The following is a 19306-nucleotide window of genomic DNA, read 5'->3' as shown; positions in this document are numbered from 1 at the left end:
GGATGGCAGTGGGGAGGATAGCGGTAAGGAGGATGGGATGGCAGTGGGGAGGATGTAATCGGGGAGGATGGCCGTGGGGAGGTTGGGTCCCATCCTCCCCAATCCCATCCTCCCCACTGCCATTCTCCCTGAACCCATATCCATAAAATGGGGAGGATGGCAGTGGGGAGGATGGCAGTGGGGAGGATGGAAGTGGGGAGGATAGCGGTAAGGAGGATGGGATGGCAGTGGGGAGGATGTAATCGGGGAGGATGGCCGTGGGGAGGATAGCGGTGGGGAGGATGGAAGTGGGGAGGATGGCAGTGGGGAGGATGGGATCGGGGAGGATGGCAGGGGGGAGGATGGGATGGAAGTGGGGAGGATGGCAGTGGGGAGGATGGAAGTGGGGAGGATGGAAGTGGGGAGGATGGCAGTGGGGAGGATGGAAGTGGGGAGGATGGCAGTGGGGAGGATGGTATCGGGGAGGATGGAAGTGGGGAGGATAGCGGTGGGGAGGTTGGGTCCCATCCTCCCCGATCCCATCCTCCCCACTGCCATTCTCCCTGAACCCATATCCATAAAATGGGGAGGATGGCAGTGGGGAGGATGGAAGTGGGGAGGATGGAAGTAGGGAGGATGGCAGTGGGGAGGATGGCAGTGGGGAGGATGGAAGTGGGGAGGATGGAAGTGGGGAGGATAGCGGTAAGGAGGATGGGATGGCAGTGGGGAGGATAGCGGTAAGGAGGATGGGATGGCAGTGGGGAGGATGGGAGTGGGGAGAATGGGAGTGGGTAGGATGGCAGTGGGGAAGTTGGGTTCAGGCAGAATGGCAGTGAGGAGGATGGGAGTGGGAAGGATGGGAGTGGGGAGGATGGCAGTGAGAAGGATGTTAGTGGGGAGGTTGGGTTCAGGGAGAATGGCAGTGGGGAGGATGGCAGTGGGGAGGTTGGGTTCAGGGAGAATGGCAGTGGGGAGGATGGGAGTGGGAAGGATGGGAGTGGGGAAAATGGAAGTGGTGAGGATGGGATCGGGGAGGATGGAAGTGGGGAGGATAGCGGTGGGGAGGTTGGGTCCCATCCTCCCCACTGCCATTCTCCATGAACCCATATCCATAAAATGGGTAGGATGGAAGTGGGGAGGATGGCAGTGGGGAGGATGGAAGTGGGGAGGATGGAAGTGGGGAGGATGGAAGTGGGGAGGATGGAAGTGGGGAGGGTGGAAGTGGGGAGGATGGTAATGGGGAGGATCGAAGTGGGGAGGATCGAAGTGGGGAGGATGAAAGTGGGGAGGATGGCAGTGGGTAGGATGAAAGTGGGGATGATGGTATCGGGGAGGATGGCAGTGGGGAGGATGGGATCGGGGAGGATGGCAGTGGGGAGGATGGGATCGGGGAGAATGGAAGTAGGGAGGATGGGATCGGGGAGAATGGCAGTGGGGAGGATCAAAGTGGGGAGGATGGCAGTGGGGAGTATGAAAGTTGGGAGGATGGGAGTGGGGAGGATGAAAGTGGGGAGGATGGCAGTGAGGAGGGTGGGAGTGGGGAGGATGAAAGTGGGGAGGATGGGAGTGGGTAGGATGAAAGTGGGGAGGATGGCAGTGGGGAGGATGGCAGTGGGGAGGATGGGAGTGGGGAAGATGAAAGTGGGGAGGATGGGAGTGGGGGGATGGTAGTGGGGAGGATGGCAGTGGGGAGGATGGGAGTGGGGGGGTGGCAGTGGGGAGGATGGGAGTGGGGAGGATGGGATCGGGGAGGATGGGAGTGGAGAGGAATTCGTTTATTGTTAATTAATTTCATTGTGACAGAAATACAAAGAATTAATAACAATATTGTTTTTTATATTTCAAGAATTCTGTATAAAAAGTTTTCTTCAATAATAGAATAAATTTCTGTGGCCTTTATATTTAGAAAAGTATTTTAAATACCTTTTTACTAAGTTTAATTAACTTACAAAACAAAATTGTAGCATATTAATGTATTCTTCTATAGTACCTATAAAATGAATCGCAAAATGTGTTGGTAAGCGAACTCGAAAACGGCTGAACAGGACCGCTAGTACCATTATAAACGCATAAAAACCGTATCAAATCATTTTTCTCCCTTGCAATTTCCTTCTTATTTACCGATTTACATTATAATCACAAACCAGCATTATAAATCAAACAAAACATTATCACAAATGCATTGCAAAAAGATACGATCTCTATTGGAACACGAACACTATGGATTCTTATCAACACCGTTAATCTTTTACTAACTATGTGAAAAAGAGGAAATATGAATATGAAAATTATATGTACCTACCTAGTAGCACAGCATATGAAATGGAATAAAAATATGCTTGTTATCAATGCTTGTTTGGGTTATCTATGTATAACTACAAATTTATTATTTCAAAACAGTATTGACGAATGCGAAGTTTGAGTGTCAAAACTAAATAATATCAAGTAAAATGCGGGTAGTCGAAAATTTTTGTTAATTTAATAATTCAACTAGTTCCTTTTTAATATGTTATTTGATGTTGACGATTGAATGTGTTAACTTGTGTTTCTCGAAAAAAAGTAAAGAGGAGCAGTAGTTTATATTCTTATACTATTTATCAGTGTTCTAATTTGTGTTTTATATACAATCTATTCTTCATAATATGTTGTGGCGTATTAAACAGTGAAAATGTGTTGGGGTTGTTTCAAAAAGGTACTGTAACCTAATCTATATAATAAACACTTTAATAACACTAGCTAGAGCGTGCATCTTTACTAGCGTGATATCCATGTCGTCAAAGACAGCCTATGTACCTACAGACTTAAATCTATCTGTGCACAAAAATTTCATACATATTGGAACAGCTGATTTTGCGTGAAAGTAACAAACATACATTCGTACCAATTTTCTCGTTGATAATAATTTAAGTACGATCATATATTATTATGTTTATGTACATAGGTAGGACGCCTGTGACGTCACATTATTGACGGGACAGTGGTTGACCCGATTTCAGCTTACACTCACATTGCGTATTCATTAATAAAGGAACAATATTTAACATCACTTCACGTGTATTTAATTTTTACAAAGTCCTTGTACTTATTTATTTAGATACTTATAGGCATTTAAACCATGTATCTACGAAATATGTACATATTTGCGATATTTTCTAATTTTAATTATCTATCATATAAAATATAACTATTTTCGAATATTTATACTTACAGAATTACATGTGTTTATATCTTTAACAGCCCCTGAATCCAATAGATCGACGACTGTGTCCAATTGGCCCGCGCGCGCCGCTCGCAGAAACGCTGTGTTTGGATCTATCTGTGGACAAACAAACAAAAAATATAAGAGAAAGATTCAGGTATGATGTATATAAATTACTTTTAACTAATTTGCCACTATATCACTAGTTAAGGCTTTTATATTAAGTAAGACGAGAGTTCATCTTGAAGGATCTGTCCTTTAAATAATTAGATTAGATTTTTTAATGAAACTCGCAAGACATCTATCAACTAGCACTAGGCAATGTTGGTGAATTACCTATTTCCTAAGCATTCTAATTGTCCTAAGTTCCCTTAATGAACTAATGGTGATAAAAAAAGCCCTCATAACAACAAATATGTAATTTACAATTATATACCTAACTTCAATTTCTTTATTACAATTTAAGTGTAAGTATTACAACATGAACATGACTATGTCGCAAATTATTATAAAACTATGAGTCTGTGTCCTAATCTATAATGTTCAAATAATCCGCATCTCAATGAGATTTCCAAAAACGCAAAAAAGTTAATGCTCAAAGAATCAACTCCTGCGCATAGTTCGCAAATTATGATAAATCTTTGAGGTTAAGACATGATCTATAATGTTCAAATAATCCGCATCTCAATGAGATTTCCAAAAACGCAAAAACGCTAATGCTCAAAGAATCAACTCCTGCGCATAGTTCGTTTACATCCCAATCGTGATGAACATTGTCACGGCCGTTGTCAATAACCTTTTTTGGTTCGCACGATCTTGTTTAGAACTAAGTGATTTTGTTACGTTTTTTTTGCCGACCCTATCGGTGCAATGACGCAGTGTTTAATTATAAAACTTGTGTACATACAAATTCATTGAATAAGAGGAAATTAATTGATTTTAAAAGCATGCTTATGCGAAGCAAATTGGAAAAATATATACACAATGGTTTGACCTTCTCAACTTTGAATTTAATTAAATATCGCCCAAAGCACAAAATCCTGACAATTCTATTCGGACTAATTGATCGGAATTGCTAGCACGACCCTAGCAAATTATATACCGTATTATTATTAACTTTAGACACTACTTACTCGATTTATTCACAATATGCGCAAATTATATTATTCACTTATTAACAACAACATATTCCACAAAGAGAAAAACCAACAGACCCCATTACGATAAATTAAACATCATCATCATGTTAAACGCTTTTAAAAGTTTTAAATTCCATCAACATCGAGTGACGTACATCTCATTAATAATTAAATGCTTTTAATATTGAGCTGATTATTACTTTCACAAATGAATGCTTTGCTTTACACCGGCTTAATTAATACGCAACTCAACTGCTCATGCGGCATAACAAATTGCATTTAATTGAATAAAAAATAACGTTTAACATAATTATTATCATCGTAGCGTATTGTTATTGTATGCTTTGTAGTAAGTGTATCAACAATTATGTAGATACTTACGTAGAGCTAGCGCGCAAGAGCAACTTTTGTCTCCGCAACTATTTTGTCTCTCCCATCAAGTCCATGGGCTAGTAAGTGCGCGCACGTAGCGACGCAACTCCCCATAGAGTTGATGGGAGAGACAAAAAATAGTTGCGGAGAATTGCTCTTGCGAAACCCCTTTAAGTTTTGATTTTACGTTAAAATGCAGTGTGACATGGTTGCAACTATCTATCCTCAATAACCTCCTCCTTTTTTTTTTTAAGTCGGTTAAAAATTCATCCAAATTCATAGCTACAGCATAAAAAACAGAGACCAACTATCCTTTCGTAGTACCTAATCATAGTAAATAATCGTTTTAACTACAAGTTACAACTATAATTATTACAACAATCCCACTTATACCGACTATTATATCCTACATACCAATCACCCTTTTTCTTCTTCTTGGAGCAGTTTATTCGAATACGAATATAAAAAAAAATTTAACTTGCCAAGCATTACAAGCGTAATATCTAACATCTGGCAATAAATCGGGCAGGCATCGCAATTTCTCTGATAAATCAGAAGCCTCCCAGTTATCTGTTAGATAATTCCGACCAATTAGTTAGCGCTGACAAGTCGGAGAGAGCGCTATCTCGTAACTAAGTTTGTTTAATTGAATGGACCTTTGGTATTTTTAGATAAGCTAAGCCTTTTTTTTTTTTTTTTTTTATAGTGGGGAAATCTTCCAAAGATACCCACGGCCCCCGGGGAAGGAGCCAAGGGTTATGTCGGATTCTTACCGACTAAAACCCCACTGTGTTCCGTCGAGCCGCGCAGTTAGCCGGGGCCGCGGGTACTCTTAGAAATCGTCCACGACTCCGGCAGCGGACGCCCGGTTACGGGCCCACCTCCGTTACCACCTATGGCTGCACACGTGCGCTCCTCCTCCTTCATCTGCGAGGCGGCATGAGCGGAACACGTCTCATGTCACCTCACTGCCCCGGACGATGGAGCATGTCCCCGGTCCATCGTCCAGAGCCCTTCGCTAAGGAGGCAGGTCGCGATCGCTAGCGACCGCGACTCGGCGTCGGCGCCTAAAGGGTCGCCGGCGCCGCATCGGGTCCGCGAGAGGGTTCCCCTCGCGAACCCGCTCCGCCTCCTCCTTTCGCACCATCACCTCCTCACAGAAGGCGACCACCGCACGCCAGGACCTGGAGCCTCCAACCATGGCGCGAACCACGGACGGGAGCGAGAGATCCGGCCCCACAGCAGCGACCAATCGCTGTCTAGCCACGGACCACGCAGGACACACACTCAGCGTGTGGTCCGCTGTATCCTCCTCGCTTGGACACCAATGGCAGGTCATGGTTGGCTCCCGGATCGCGACTCGACACAGGTATCGTCCGAAACATCCGTGTCCAGACAGCACCTGTGTCAAACGGAACGTGAGAGCCCCATGTCGTCTGCTGCACCATTCTAAAAGGACCGGCCGGATAGCCTCCACCGTCCTTACACCTGCAGTTGGGTTCTCGAGCCGCCGCACCCATTCCTCCATCAGACGCTCGCGAGCCGAAGCCCTCCAGCGCGACACTTCTTCGGGGTTTGGTTCCAGCCCCGAAGACCTGGACCCAGCGATTCGCCGGTACACGTCCGCGAGTACCGCAGCGTCAAGTTCCCAAGGGGGGGTTCCGGCTAGCACGCAGGCTGCTTCAAAAGAGACAGTCCGATATGCCCGCGATATTCTTAGCGCCATGACCCGTTGCGGACGACGCAGAAGGGGTCTAGTCCTGGCGCTAAGATAAGCTAAGCCTAGATGTAGTTTTAACATGAAAGTTTGTCCGCATCTTGAAAATTTAAGACGTTTATCGCTCTAAGAAATAGGTAATAATTAATAAACCTACAATACATTCCCGAAACTTAAAGATAAAACTTCAGTACTTTTAAACATTGGCTATTTGATGTTTTGACCTAACCAAATATGGAGATAACTAAGTGTCATATGTTCTTAATAAAAAAAAATTACTTGTATCGCAAGACCTAATCAACTTCACAATGCTTGGAGATTTTTGGCGATCATTATGTAGTTGTATCTGTGATTTAAAACTCGGATTTATTAGATAAGTGATTTCCACAGGTCAGACACACCACTTTGCTTTGTTTTGTTTAAAGTACCTACCTGATAACTGAAAATGAATTTTTAAGTGTAGCTAAGTACCTACCTACTTATTTTTAAGAAATCGAAAGCACTGTTATATATTTGTTTGTGTTGATTTTATATAGAAATATTTTAAAAAAAAAAAAAAAAAAAAAAAAAAAAAAAAAAAAAAAAAAAAAACTGATCATTAAATGAAGCCTCTCAAATATATAATATAATCGACTTATCATCTTACGCTTGAGCTCACACAAAGACAACTTAAATACATTTACAATTTATACACTTTAAAGTTTACACTAATCCCATATTTCACACAATTTACCACACTACCAAAATTTCCACAAAATTTCCAAGAAACACAACCACTAAAACAATCGCTTCAACACATTTTTTCCAATTGCTTTGTAAGTACACAGCACATCCTTTAACTTTATTATTCCATAATTTAACAATCACCACAGCGATACCATATCCCTTCGATCTTCATCTCCCCAAAATCATTATTGTATTTTAACTTTAAAAAAAATCCGACCAATAAAACACGAATTATTTCTAATACATGCTATAAATACAACACCAACTTATTTCTAAATGGACACCATTCGTACACTATAACTGATATCGATTCACCATATTCCATCCCTACAAACAATCCTACATATTCATAACCATCCGTACAAAACCCACTAATTAATTAACAAAATAAAGAAACAAACCACAAGAGTGATAGAATAAACGCGTCTCTCTAATGGTAGGATACGCGCGCCGCACCAGACCGCCATGACCGAACTGCCGTCATGCTGTGGTGACCACGGATCAGCGTACACCTTTACATCCCACTATTTTTCATTTAGGAAGCACTAACTATCAGAAATCTTATATTTTTTTATCAACTTTAACATCCTGTGCAGCCCAGCGTACACTGGTAGGTTACTTATCGAATCTTGGTAAAATCGGAAGCAATACGAATTGTAGAGCAATTGTTTGCCATTTTCAAAGACTAAATCTTACATCTCTAGCACAATTTGATTCGCCAATAACAAATATTTTGTTATTCCATTGTGTATGATATTTACATAAAATATATTATGTACGCATTACCAAAATCACTGTTTTAAATAGTTATTACCAAAATCACTGTTTTAAATAGTCAAATTCTCACTTCTTAAAGATGCCAAAAAGTTAATTATTGAAGGAATAACTAATCAATTTCCTACTCGATTTCAGACGCCATGTGCGGCAATTTCATTGACCATTCGATTAATTATATTATGCAATCATCTTCCTAACAAGAGGGTCACCTAATAATACAAACTGCAGAACATCCGTAGGAAGGGTTCCGTGTGTTGCAGTATACAAAGAAACAAATTAAAATATTGGCACGCCAGGTAATAATCAATCATATTTATGATGACTGACGCAACAAAACTATACGAAATATGTGGCATGTCTTCTTCATTTAAAACTAATACATATTTACATTGCTATATTACTTATTACATATTACTATTACTTTACATTGCTATACTAGCTGTGCCCGCGACTTCGATCGCGTGAAATAGGATGAGACGTGGTGTGTCTAATAGATGTCAGCTTTTTTCATTGAAATTCCGCTGTTACTGGCTTAGCATGATACTTATAAACTTACTTGATATATGAACTATCCAAGAATGTTTTCTTGATTGGAGCAAACAGTTCCTATGATCATTAGGTTCAACCAAACGTATTCTCCTATAGTATATCATTAACATACGTACATATTATATCTGTATACATACCGCAATCACGTATTAATCAACCACTGAAGCATATACTCATCCAAACTTTGAATTATAGCCATATCAAATATCAATATACCTTAACTAACCTAGTTCCCAAAACAATAATTCCACACCACAATTCAAACATTACCAATTTTCCACGCACGTATAAATTAATAGCTTGTCATACAAAAGTGGTATCTAATAATAAAATAATGAGGTTCATTATCACACCACATTAAGTGCCGTTAGATGCAAACTACTTCTGATAATACGGAAGGTCCATCGGAAAATGACATTCTGTAATTACGTCCATAAATGTATAGTAAGAAAATGATCGCTTTGTCCGACGTTTTATACCGCTTGTAGTTTATTATATGCGATTTTCCTTGGGTTTGGAAAGTGTTTTTACCCATAATTTAAAAACATAACAGTGTAAAATGAATCGGGTGGTTGCTACTAAAAGACTACAAGTAGGACACAAATTACTAGCTCTAGAATTTTCTCTTCTCATATCTCTTATTATGAATATTAAATAATTATACAATCTTAAGCCTACATACAGTTATAATCCTATTGAATACGCTTGAGTTATTCGTATTAATTAATATTAGTAGGACATCAAAGGTTGGCAAGTAGATATAATTAGCACTCTGTTCTTCTGAAAATCAGATTAATCTTATACATGATTCCGATATTCAATGATATAACATACAATCTAGAGCGTTATATTTATCGAAATACAAGTTTTAGGTACTGATGAGGTACTGAGGTACTGATATTTCCAAGTTATTTGTAGAAAAATGTTTCCTGCTCTTTCAGGCAACCTCAAAAAGAGCGCAGCTCCTCAAATGAATGTACACCACGTTGTTAATATAAAAATGTTTTTCTTTTGAGTCCATTTTAATTGTTTGCCATTTTATTATTTAATCTGAAAAAAACTCTCTTAGATTCTGTTCTGTTTCTTCATAATATTCATCTCATCGCGTACAAAACGACATAATGCTTCTTGTCGCTTTTGACCAAAGAAACCAACTTCCAAACTCAAGACCCAGTCCATGTTTATCGGAATCAAAAACAGTCTCTACAAGATAATCTGTATAGGTAATAACAGTAAAATTGTTTGTCTGTTGCACAGTCGTGCCTCCATTTCTACTTAACAATTTATCACGCCTCCAATCTATATTTTGATTGCACTTTTTGAACGGATCAATCACTTTTTGAATTTGTGCCCCTTTTACTTTCTTATCGATATATCTATGCTAGGTAATATAAAGCTGAAGAGTTTGTTCGTTTGTTTGTTTGCATGAACGCGCTAATCTCAGAAACTACTGGTCCGATTTGAAAAATTATTTCGGTGTTAGATAGCTCATTTATCGAGGAAGGCTATAGGCTATAATCACGCTAAGACCAATAGGAGCGGAGCAATGCGGGTAAAACAGCGGGGCACAGCTAGTTGTTAAAAATAATAAACTTAAATTACTTTCACAGATATCTACTTACGATAGGTTGAGCTATATTGAGCTATCGCGAATTAAAGATTTAACTATACTACAGATATATCTATGTTAAAACGGTAGATGAGTTTAAGATTTACGAGAAAGTAATTATCTTCTAATTAACTTTCGTAAGCTCTTGTTAAAACAAAAGAGCTTCAAAATATATTGCTTCGATATCTTGTGTAATTAAAATTTATTAGGTTTAGGGTTAATTAGACCATTTCTTTGTTCTAATATACCTATAAGCAATATGTAAAATTGTATCGATGAGATAAGTTCTCATGAAAAATACCATTTTTCCACAAAAAATGTGCAGAAGTTGTTTGACTAAAATTGTATATATACTTAATGCAGTTTAATCATAGCCTTAATATTAAAAACCAAAGACTACAATAAATCTACCAAAAAACTTCTGGATTATATACCTTCCAATCTCTTCTAATTTATAACAAACCAAGATTGAAATCTCTCAAGCAGAGCACCGTTACGCCGAAACGCATGGCCCTTATTCGATGTACCTTCTACCATTCAGTAGGTACTTAAAGTAGTAATGCGAACTTCACTGTTGCTATGTCACGATTCAATATTTGATCGACTTTTCTTGAGATTTAAAGTAGCTCAACGAGATTGTAGGTACTCTATGAAGTTAATATTCAAGCACTTTATTCTAAGATAGAGTTCTTTAATCTAATTTACTTTGAAATAAGTGAAGAAAAAAACTATAAAGATTCATTTATCGAGATTCTTTGACTGATGTTTGCATATAATTATGTTAATTCTATATACCTATTCCTTCATTCTTATCTCGACGACCAATTAAAAGCGATTTTTAAGATGAATTTATCTGATCGAAAGAAATAACATACGCAATATAATATTCGAAGATATAGAACGTTTAGTTTTAAAAACAACGAACTAGGTATCACACTCTTATTTTGTTTGTAGTACTGGGCTCTTAAATAAACAAAGAAACTTCTGGATGATAGAATTGAAAAGACACTTTATAAGAACACTAGCTTTCCGCCTGCGGCTTCGCCCGCGTTTTCAAAGAAAAACCCGCATAGTTCCCGTTCCCGTGGGATTTCCGGGATAAAACCTAGCCTATGTTACTCGTGGATAATGTAGCTTTCGAATGGTGAAAGAATTTTTCAAATCGGTCCAGTAGTTTATGAGCCTATTCATTACAATCAAACAAACAAACAAACAAAGTTTTCCTCTTTATAATATTAGTGTAGATGAAGAATATATTATAAAAAGGCACGCATTTCAACCAAATTATTATACACAAAACTAATACTCATTCATAAATAAAAGTTTACAGTCTACGTTCAATTAATCAACACGCACACCTCAAATTAAGCGAAACACAACTGGTTCTACAATGATTTACAAAAGTCATGTTCAAGTGAATTCAATTAAATCGACGTAATAACTAATGTCTATTGACACCCACACGCAATCTGAACTACAACATAGGTCAAGGAAACAATTGGATAGATATAGCAATTGGTGTGAAATGTAAATCTTAGAAATACGTATCACTACATAGTATAAAGTAATTAAAGTAGTTAAAAACACGTTTAAACTCATGAAGTTATGTATTGTCACCGAAAAACAGTTTAAAGTAGGACAAAATCGAGTTGAGATTCGGTTATAAAAACGTGTCGATTACGTACAATCTACAGGTGAATCTAATAAAAGCGTATTAACAAATTCTGTCTCTATCTCTTTTAAAATACGCAACAGATTTTGATGCGGTTTATTTAATAGATAGAGTGATTCTCGATGAATATTTTAGTATATAATACTTACTTAGGTTAAATTTTAGACGAAACGGACGCAGTCGCGAAGACATAGAAGAAACTAGAAGTATCTAGGTATAAATAAAATTTATGGAAGTAGGAACACAGTATAAAGGTAGGTATATACTATATAACATCTATGGAAGTAGACTGGGAAGTGCCTGTCAGAGACGGATTAGTGTGAATTATGGTTTAGTCGCTCGCTCCGGTCTCGGATAAAGCTGCTTATGAACTGACTTTATGTATACCAACGTGCAAAATTTTTTCGAATCATTTATTTTCTTACTAGATTTCCGCCCGCGGCTTCGCCCGCGTTTGCAAAGGAAAACCCGCATAGTTCCCGTTCCCGTAGGATTTCCGGGATAAAAACTATCCTATGTGTTAATCCAAGTTACCCTCAATATGTGTGCTAAATTTCATTGTAATCGGTTCAGTAGTTTTTACGTGAAAGAGTAACAAACATCCATACATCTATACATCCATACTTACAAACTTTCGCCTTAGATATTAAGATAAGATTTATTTATTACTACCCTCAACTCGAGATCTTGCTCCTATCGAAACGTGATGAATAAAAGACAATTTCAACCCCCGGGTTTAAATATCAATATTAAAAAAAATATATTAAAAATTAACGGAACCTTGGAAAATCAGTAAATATATAGAATATCTTACCATCACTATAAAATAAATTTCCTAGCGTTTACATCACTAGCTATGATAATTTCAGAAAGATTGAATAGCCGGAAAAGATAGTCGCTTTCGTATTACAAACGCCAGATTGTTGAATACGCTCACAGAAAATTCAATCTTATTATTAATACCTTAGGGTCGTAATTGCTAAATACAGTTTATTTTCCGGTGTGGATGTGCACCGCTAGTTCAAGTTGACTTCCCAAGAGTATTCATTATCACCTGCAGATCCGATGGCGGGAAGTAAAAGGCTTATGTACTAGTTGTGCCGCGTGGTTTCACCTGCAAACGAACCCGCGGGTATAAGCAAGTGTTATACGAATATTTCTATTATCAACCTATTAACTGTGTGGCACTGACGAAACCACGGGCATAAGCAAGTATTGCTATAGGAAGCTATGTGGTATTCTGGTTCATAAATTACACTACTGCTAAGTATCATCAAAATTTGTTACGAGCTTTTTTCATGAAAGAGTCACAAACAGGCACATCTACACATTCTTACAAACTTCCGCATTTATAATAGAATTATTGGGTAAATACATAGTGGCATCTTCTGGTAAGTATTGAGTATTCCCTCCACGTATCACGATGATATAATACATCATTATCTCTTATTACAATGCTGTTTCACTGCACGTATGTTTTGTCTCAATAAATGCAGCGAGACGCACTAGTCTTTAGAATGAGTCCAATCCCTACACAAATCGCAAAGCATGCCAGAAAAAGGGGATAGGTAGTAAATTATGAATATTTATCAGCAGCTAACGAGACAGACTAACAAATGAGAAAGCGTTTTCATCCCTAACAGACAAAAAAACATCTCAATCAATTTAAATAAAATCGATCAGAATACCTATGCCAGCTTCAGAATTGAACTTCCATAAATATAGTGCAAATAATGTTCACTTCAATATTGATGAACATATTTCGCTATTGTTTCTTGTATCGAAGCTCTGGGAATTATTAAAAATATATTTACGTTTTATATAGCTGATCGATATTGCATGTGTGCATGAAGCTGGAAGTTTTATTGTATCTATTGTTACCTATGTAGAAATACCACCAATTTGACTCGCATTTCAATCAATATTAAAATGAAAATAAAAATAAAGAATTAACAGATCTTATACAAATCGTTGTATAAGATCTGTTAATTCTTTATTGCATCGGCAATATGTTAAAACATCCTAGGTAACAACAAAACAATTTAAACATTCCGAAATAGAAGTGTATTTTTTTGCTTTACTAAATTCGGAACAGCAATCGGTCACAAACCACAACAAAGCTTTGTAAGTCGAGATCCTGATGAGGTCCCCAAAGTAACTACGGCTTTTGCGAAGCTATCTTCATTTTTGTTGCCTTAGTACGTAGGTAGAATCTACGTATAGGTAGGTATCATTCCAATATATAAGTAAGTAGGTACATAACATTTTATTAAAGGTTCTTCCCTGAAGAAACTTCTGTTTTCTCAACAGATTTATTATACTTATACATATGTTTTGCACGAAGATATAGGTACCTATAATTAAACTTAAGATAAAAAAACATGCACAGAATGCACATAGCAACTTTAATATTAAACTTCTCAATAAGTGTAAGTTGTAGAGCAAGATAACAATTTAGATAAGAATATATTCAAACGCCTTTGTATAATATCCAAGAATTTCCAAGCGACATTATTGCTCATAAAATTCTAGAAGGGGTTAGAAATTATCTGAGCAAACGCGCATAGTTGTAGAATAGTTTTGATAGGACTTTGTTGCGAATGTTAGTTTCTATGATATAAGACTGTTTATTGTTTAAAGAAAGAATTGCTGTTTTATATTAATTATTTAAAACATGCTTTTTCTCCGGTAAATGACCAATAATTGACGAATGAAATGATTTGTTAACTTTATTATTCTTATCAAAAATGTAGTATGTATTTGAAGCAACGTAGGTAAATGCTAAAAATCAAAAACATACCGAGAATGTCTAGTTCATTAACTTGTGTTTACGTTACTCTTATTATGACTGATAAGATGATAAAAAGCAAAGATAATTTGCATTTTCAAAGTCAAGGTAAAGTATTAACTGCAAGTTCATTAATTGTATACGTGAATTCATTATTATATGTAAAAAAATGAATCGCTAAATGTGTTTCTAAGCAACTTCAGAACGGCTCGACCGCTTCGGCTATTTTTTTAACTGTTTCTTAAGGTACAAGGAAGGTCCTTATGGAAAAAAAACATGATAAAGGATTAATAGGGCAGAACCATGTCTGCTGGGGCAGAAAATTTAATAAATAAATACCAATATAGTAAAAGGTTAATGAACTTTATTTCCGCTTGTATAATTCCTTCAAAAATGTAAATGATAACAGATAATTTAAATAAACTAGGGCTTATTATTATTTATCAAACATATTAATTGTGTGATAGGATTTACCTCCTGTTGATAAATTTTCAAAATATGTTAAGATTTACCTAAGCGATCACTACAAAATATAGATAGATTTTATTAAATTTAAATTAAATTAAATTACCTTTTTCGAAAATATCGAAACTACGCATTTCCAGTATTTCACATAGAATAAGCTTACAAACCAATTGGGTCAAGCAAATGCACAAAGTGAAGATATATTATCCGATATAGCGTCGTAATTTCGAGATCATATTTTAATCTATTATTTTATGGTACCTAGGAGGACTATGTTTTATATAAGAAATGTGACTATGGATCTATAGATTGTGATCTCGATTCACCAAAGGACGAGGAAATTAAGTTTGCTGAGAACTAACTTAAATAGATACAGGTGTATATATGTAAGTTTCACCTAAAAAGTGGTAATGATGTAACCATTCTCTATTTAAACCCATAATCTTCTTTTATACATGGCCTAACGAACCTAAAAATATATTTCTTTTTTATTTGAATCAGTTATTACTGAGATAAGCTCGTTCAAACAAACAATTCAACACAATCCCAGCTCATAAAGTCAGTATAAATTATTGTAATACCTACTATCTGAGAAAAGTTACGTTTTCTGCATTTCATTGTTAATAGAACTCTGAAAACTATCAGGAACTATAAAACTATGGCGCATGCTAACAATACTGAATTTTTTATGCTTTGCAGAAAAGTTTTCCTTTCACAAACATTTTACATATCTTGTATTGAACGCAAAACTGCCTGTCGTTCACTACAATACTGCTGAAGGGTTATGCATGAGTTCTGTGATATAGATAGATGAAAGCGATACGCGGAAACAATAACGGGGTTTGTAGAGGGTGAAAAGGGTGTGATAGTTTAAATCGCCCTTTCATCGCTATGATAGTTATTTTGCAAAGCGTTCTTGATATTGATAAATATTTAATTCGTGCATTAGGTACTCCGATTGTTTCCAAACTAAGCGCAGATGAATCTTTATATAAAAAACAACTAGCGTTTTCACCCCCGTGGCTTCACCCCTGTTGGTCGTAGCTTGATGATATATAGCCTATAACCTTCCTCGATAAATGGGCTATCTAACACCAAAATAATTTTTCAAATCGGACCAGTAGTTCCCGAGATTAGCGCGTTCAAACAAACAAACTCCTCAGCTTTATAATATTAGTATAGATTATTGTAACAAATTTTGCTGCTGCTGCTCGACAAAAATTTAAACCGGAAAATGAAAGGCTTTTTAGACACCATTTTTAGATACAGAACGAGTAAAGGTGTAAAATTTTAACTTTAAATTATATCTACAGAGGCCTGAATGGAATGTCCAAAGTAATATGACCTTTTCATACATTTGTGGAATGTTTGTAAAGCATAAATTAGAACTTCTCTACCACTATTCGTAGAACAATAGTTTAATTCATGAAAGCCTGCCGTGATTCAGCAAAAACTATGTTTATATTGCACCCTATAGTATAAATAGTAGCTTCTGATATAAAAATACATACATTCCCTATTATATCGATCTTGCTACCCTTTACACTATTTTATCGATCTTGATATTTATACCTACTAATTCTATAAAGGTGAAGTGTTTGTTTGCTTGAACGCGCTAATCTCAGGAACAATGGGTCCGATTTAAAAAAATAATTCACTGTTAAATAGTCTATCGAGGAAGGCTATTAATAGGCTATATATCATCACGCTTATACCAATAGGAGCGGAGCAATGCGGGTAAAACCGCGGGGCGCAGTTATCATATGCGTTAAGTTTTACCGCTTCACATACAAAGGCCACGGTTTAATTCCCGCCAGACTAATACGAAATATACATTGTTGAACACGGAATGATTAATAAATCCCATTTCAGATTTATCGAGCACGCGCAGCAGAGATTAATTGCTGGAATATTTCAAATGGACGTTGAATGCACCATTGCGGATAAAGGGGTGAATTTTTTTAAATTTTAATAGTCTTGTTCGTGTGTATTGCTATCATTTTTATGTAATACATAAACTATCACATTATCCAAATGCAGGTTAAAGGATTTTTCAGGCTGTCTTACTGATACAAAAAACCTAATTTAAAAAAAATATTTATATGTCGACAAAATGAACTTCTTGGAGCATTTTCGTATTTAATTACTTACCAATAAGTAATTATTTGTTTTAAACTTTCCCTAGAAGCGAGAAATTTCTTTGAAAGTGGCTTGACTGCTACGACGCAAATTGCAGACTTGTTTCAGGGAAGATCTCTCATCCGCTGTACTATATAATGCTTTGCCAATTGTTATTTTGTATAAATTATGAAATAATAAACGTTTATTATTTATTTATTTAATAGTTATTATTGCCTACAAAAACCGATACTTCGAGAGATCCTATTTGTCTCCTATGTAGGTATTGGTCATTAGATGATAGGTACATACTATGTATTTTTTAGTATGATATTACACGATTTTTATAAATATATTCTTTCAAATGCAAATTTAACGTATAACAACTACATAGTCAGCTGTTGAAACTACACAGTTGGTACATGGCTGATACCTATATTAAGAATATGCATTCTTTGTTTTTAAAAAGTAAAAAAACAATAGGTTTCGGTACTATGGTTACCTACCGATAATAAAGTAGGTAATAATAAACAATCATATTATCCAATATAGTTAGTGTTCATTATTAAATACCGTTATATAATATACAGTTAATAAATCAGGTGCCAAGCGAAGGCGCCACAACTCCCCGAAGAATAAAAAGTTGGCTCCACCATACTGGTCGATCATCTATCTAGGCATCTAGGGTTGCGTACTGTAACTAATAGTCTATTGAATTTTTTATTTAAAGGCCAACAGAATACATTTATGTAATACAAATAATATTTACTTAATTATTTGGAAAAATTGCCTTGGCTCAGTATATATTCGCACTAGCTTTCCACCCGCGGCATCGTCCGCGGAGTCAAAGAAAAAACCCGCATAGTTCCGGTTCCCGTGGGATTTCCGGGATAAAACCTATCTCTTATGTCCCGGGGTAAAAAGTAGCCTATGTCCTTTCTCGGGTAACAAAATATCTCTATAACAAATTTCATGCAAATTGGTTCAGTAGTTAAGGCGTGATTGAGTAACAGACAGACCGACAGATTTACTTTCGCATTTAATATTAGTATGGATTATTCGCATGCAGATCTCTTATACCTACGATCTCTTCGTTCCACTAATTTATAATATTTAACTCACTTTCGGACATTACAGCAGGTAGGTATATAGATACATTATTTGAGCTGTCTGTATATTATGTTCCTTTGTTTCGTTTATTGATGTTTCTAGCTATAATTGATCTTTTGACAACCCTATTACCGTTTCTTCGTAAAATGATATAAATGCAATCACTAGACATCCGAACGAATGCGACATCTAGGGTATTTCGGTATTTCTATTGCCACCTTTATTAGATGCTTGCTAATTTCAATTAACTTCCAGTAAGGAAAAGGCAATGTTCTTTAATAGTTCAATCGTTTTCCTCTACAATTAAAATAAACATTAAAACTTGGGAAAATGTAAAGAAAATTATTTACTATGAAAACGTAAGTCGTATTTTCACTCATAGCAAAACGCATTTAAAACCTAAAAGCATAATTACTACATTTAGTTTTCCTTCGAACAGTTTAATATTGTAACACAATAGTGAATTAAAATCTCAAAACTACAAGCGAATTACCCCTTACAATCGACAGTATATAATTTCGTAATGACGTCACATTACTCATTGTTTCCGCAAACAGACCTTGACAATGAAATGTGGGTAGTTTTATTGTAACATTGTAATCGCGGTTTTTTTGTGCTGACAATTAAGCAGTAGGCATGTTAAGTGGTAGGTACTCTAAAGTTTAGCACAACACGTCTGACGTCATTTTGTCATTGTTTTTGAAACGCTATATATTTTACTATTTTATCGCAGCAGTAATAAAATTTATAACACTAAGAGCTGATTATTCAATCCTTGGTTAAAACTTAGAATAACGTATTAAACTACCATTTATGAATTGTATTCTAATTGCCAGTATTTGACAGTTTACAGGTGACATTTTAATAATATCGTGTAATACTTTGGACGAGTAAATTTTATCCAAGGATTGAAAAATCAGCCCTAAGTTAATAATAGTCTTAAAGCTTCGTTTTCGTAACGAATAGTAGTCAAAGCCCCCAAGGTAGGTATTAACATCAATCAATCTACTCGTACTTACAAAGATTCATCCAAATCCGATAAATATTTCATACATTCGGCTCATCGTCATCATTGACCTATTAATC

General features: G+C 36.4%; 1 protein-coding gene across 6 annotated transcripts in view; it reads right to left on the bottom strand.

Moving 5' to 3' along the window:
- The window catches only part of LOC123703430 (ankyrin-3-like), a 153804-nt gene that overhangs the window by 83490 nt on the left and 51008 nt on the right, over positions 1-19306 (bottom strand). For all 6 annotated transcript variants that reach the window (XR_006752993.1, XR_006752992.1, XM_045651421.1 and 3 more), the window contains exon 2: positions 3188-3295. Coding sequence is in view for 4 of the 6 variants with exons in the window: in XM_045651421.1 (XP_045507377.1) it covers positions 3188-3295 (108 nt within the window). In the remaining 2 variants the exon portion in view is untranslated. The remainder of the gene's footprint in view (positions 1-3187; positions 3296-19306) is intronic.

The sequence above is a fragment of the Colias croceus genome, chromosome 26, assembly GCF_905220415.1.
Source record: "Colias croceus chromosome 26, ilColCroc2.1".
NCBI lineage: Eukaryota > Metazoa > Arthropoda > Insecta > Lepidoptera > Pieridae > Colias > Colias croceus.
Note: the sequence above shows the minus strand (reverse complement) of the source record. Positions and strands in the feature narration are given on the sequence as shown.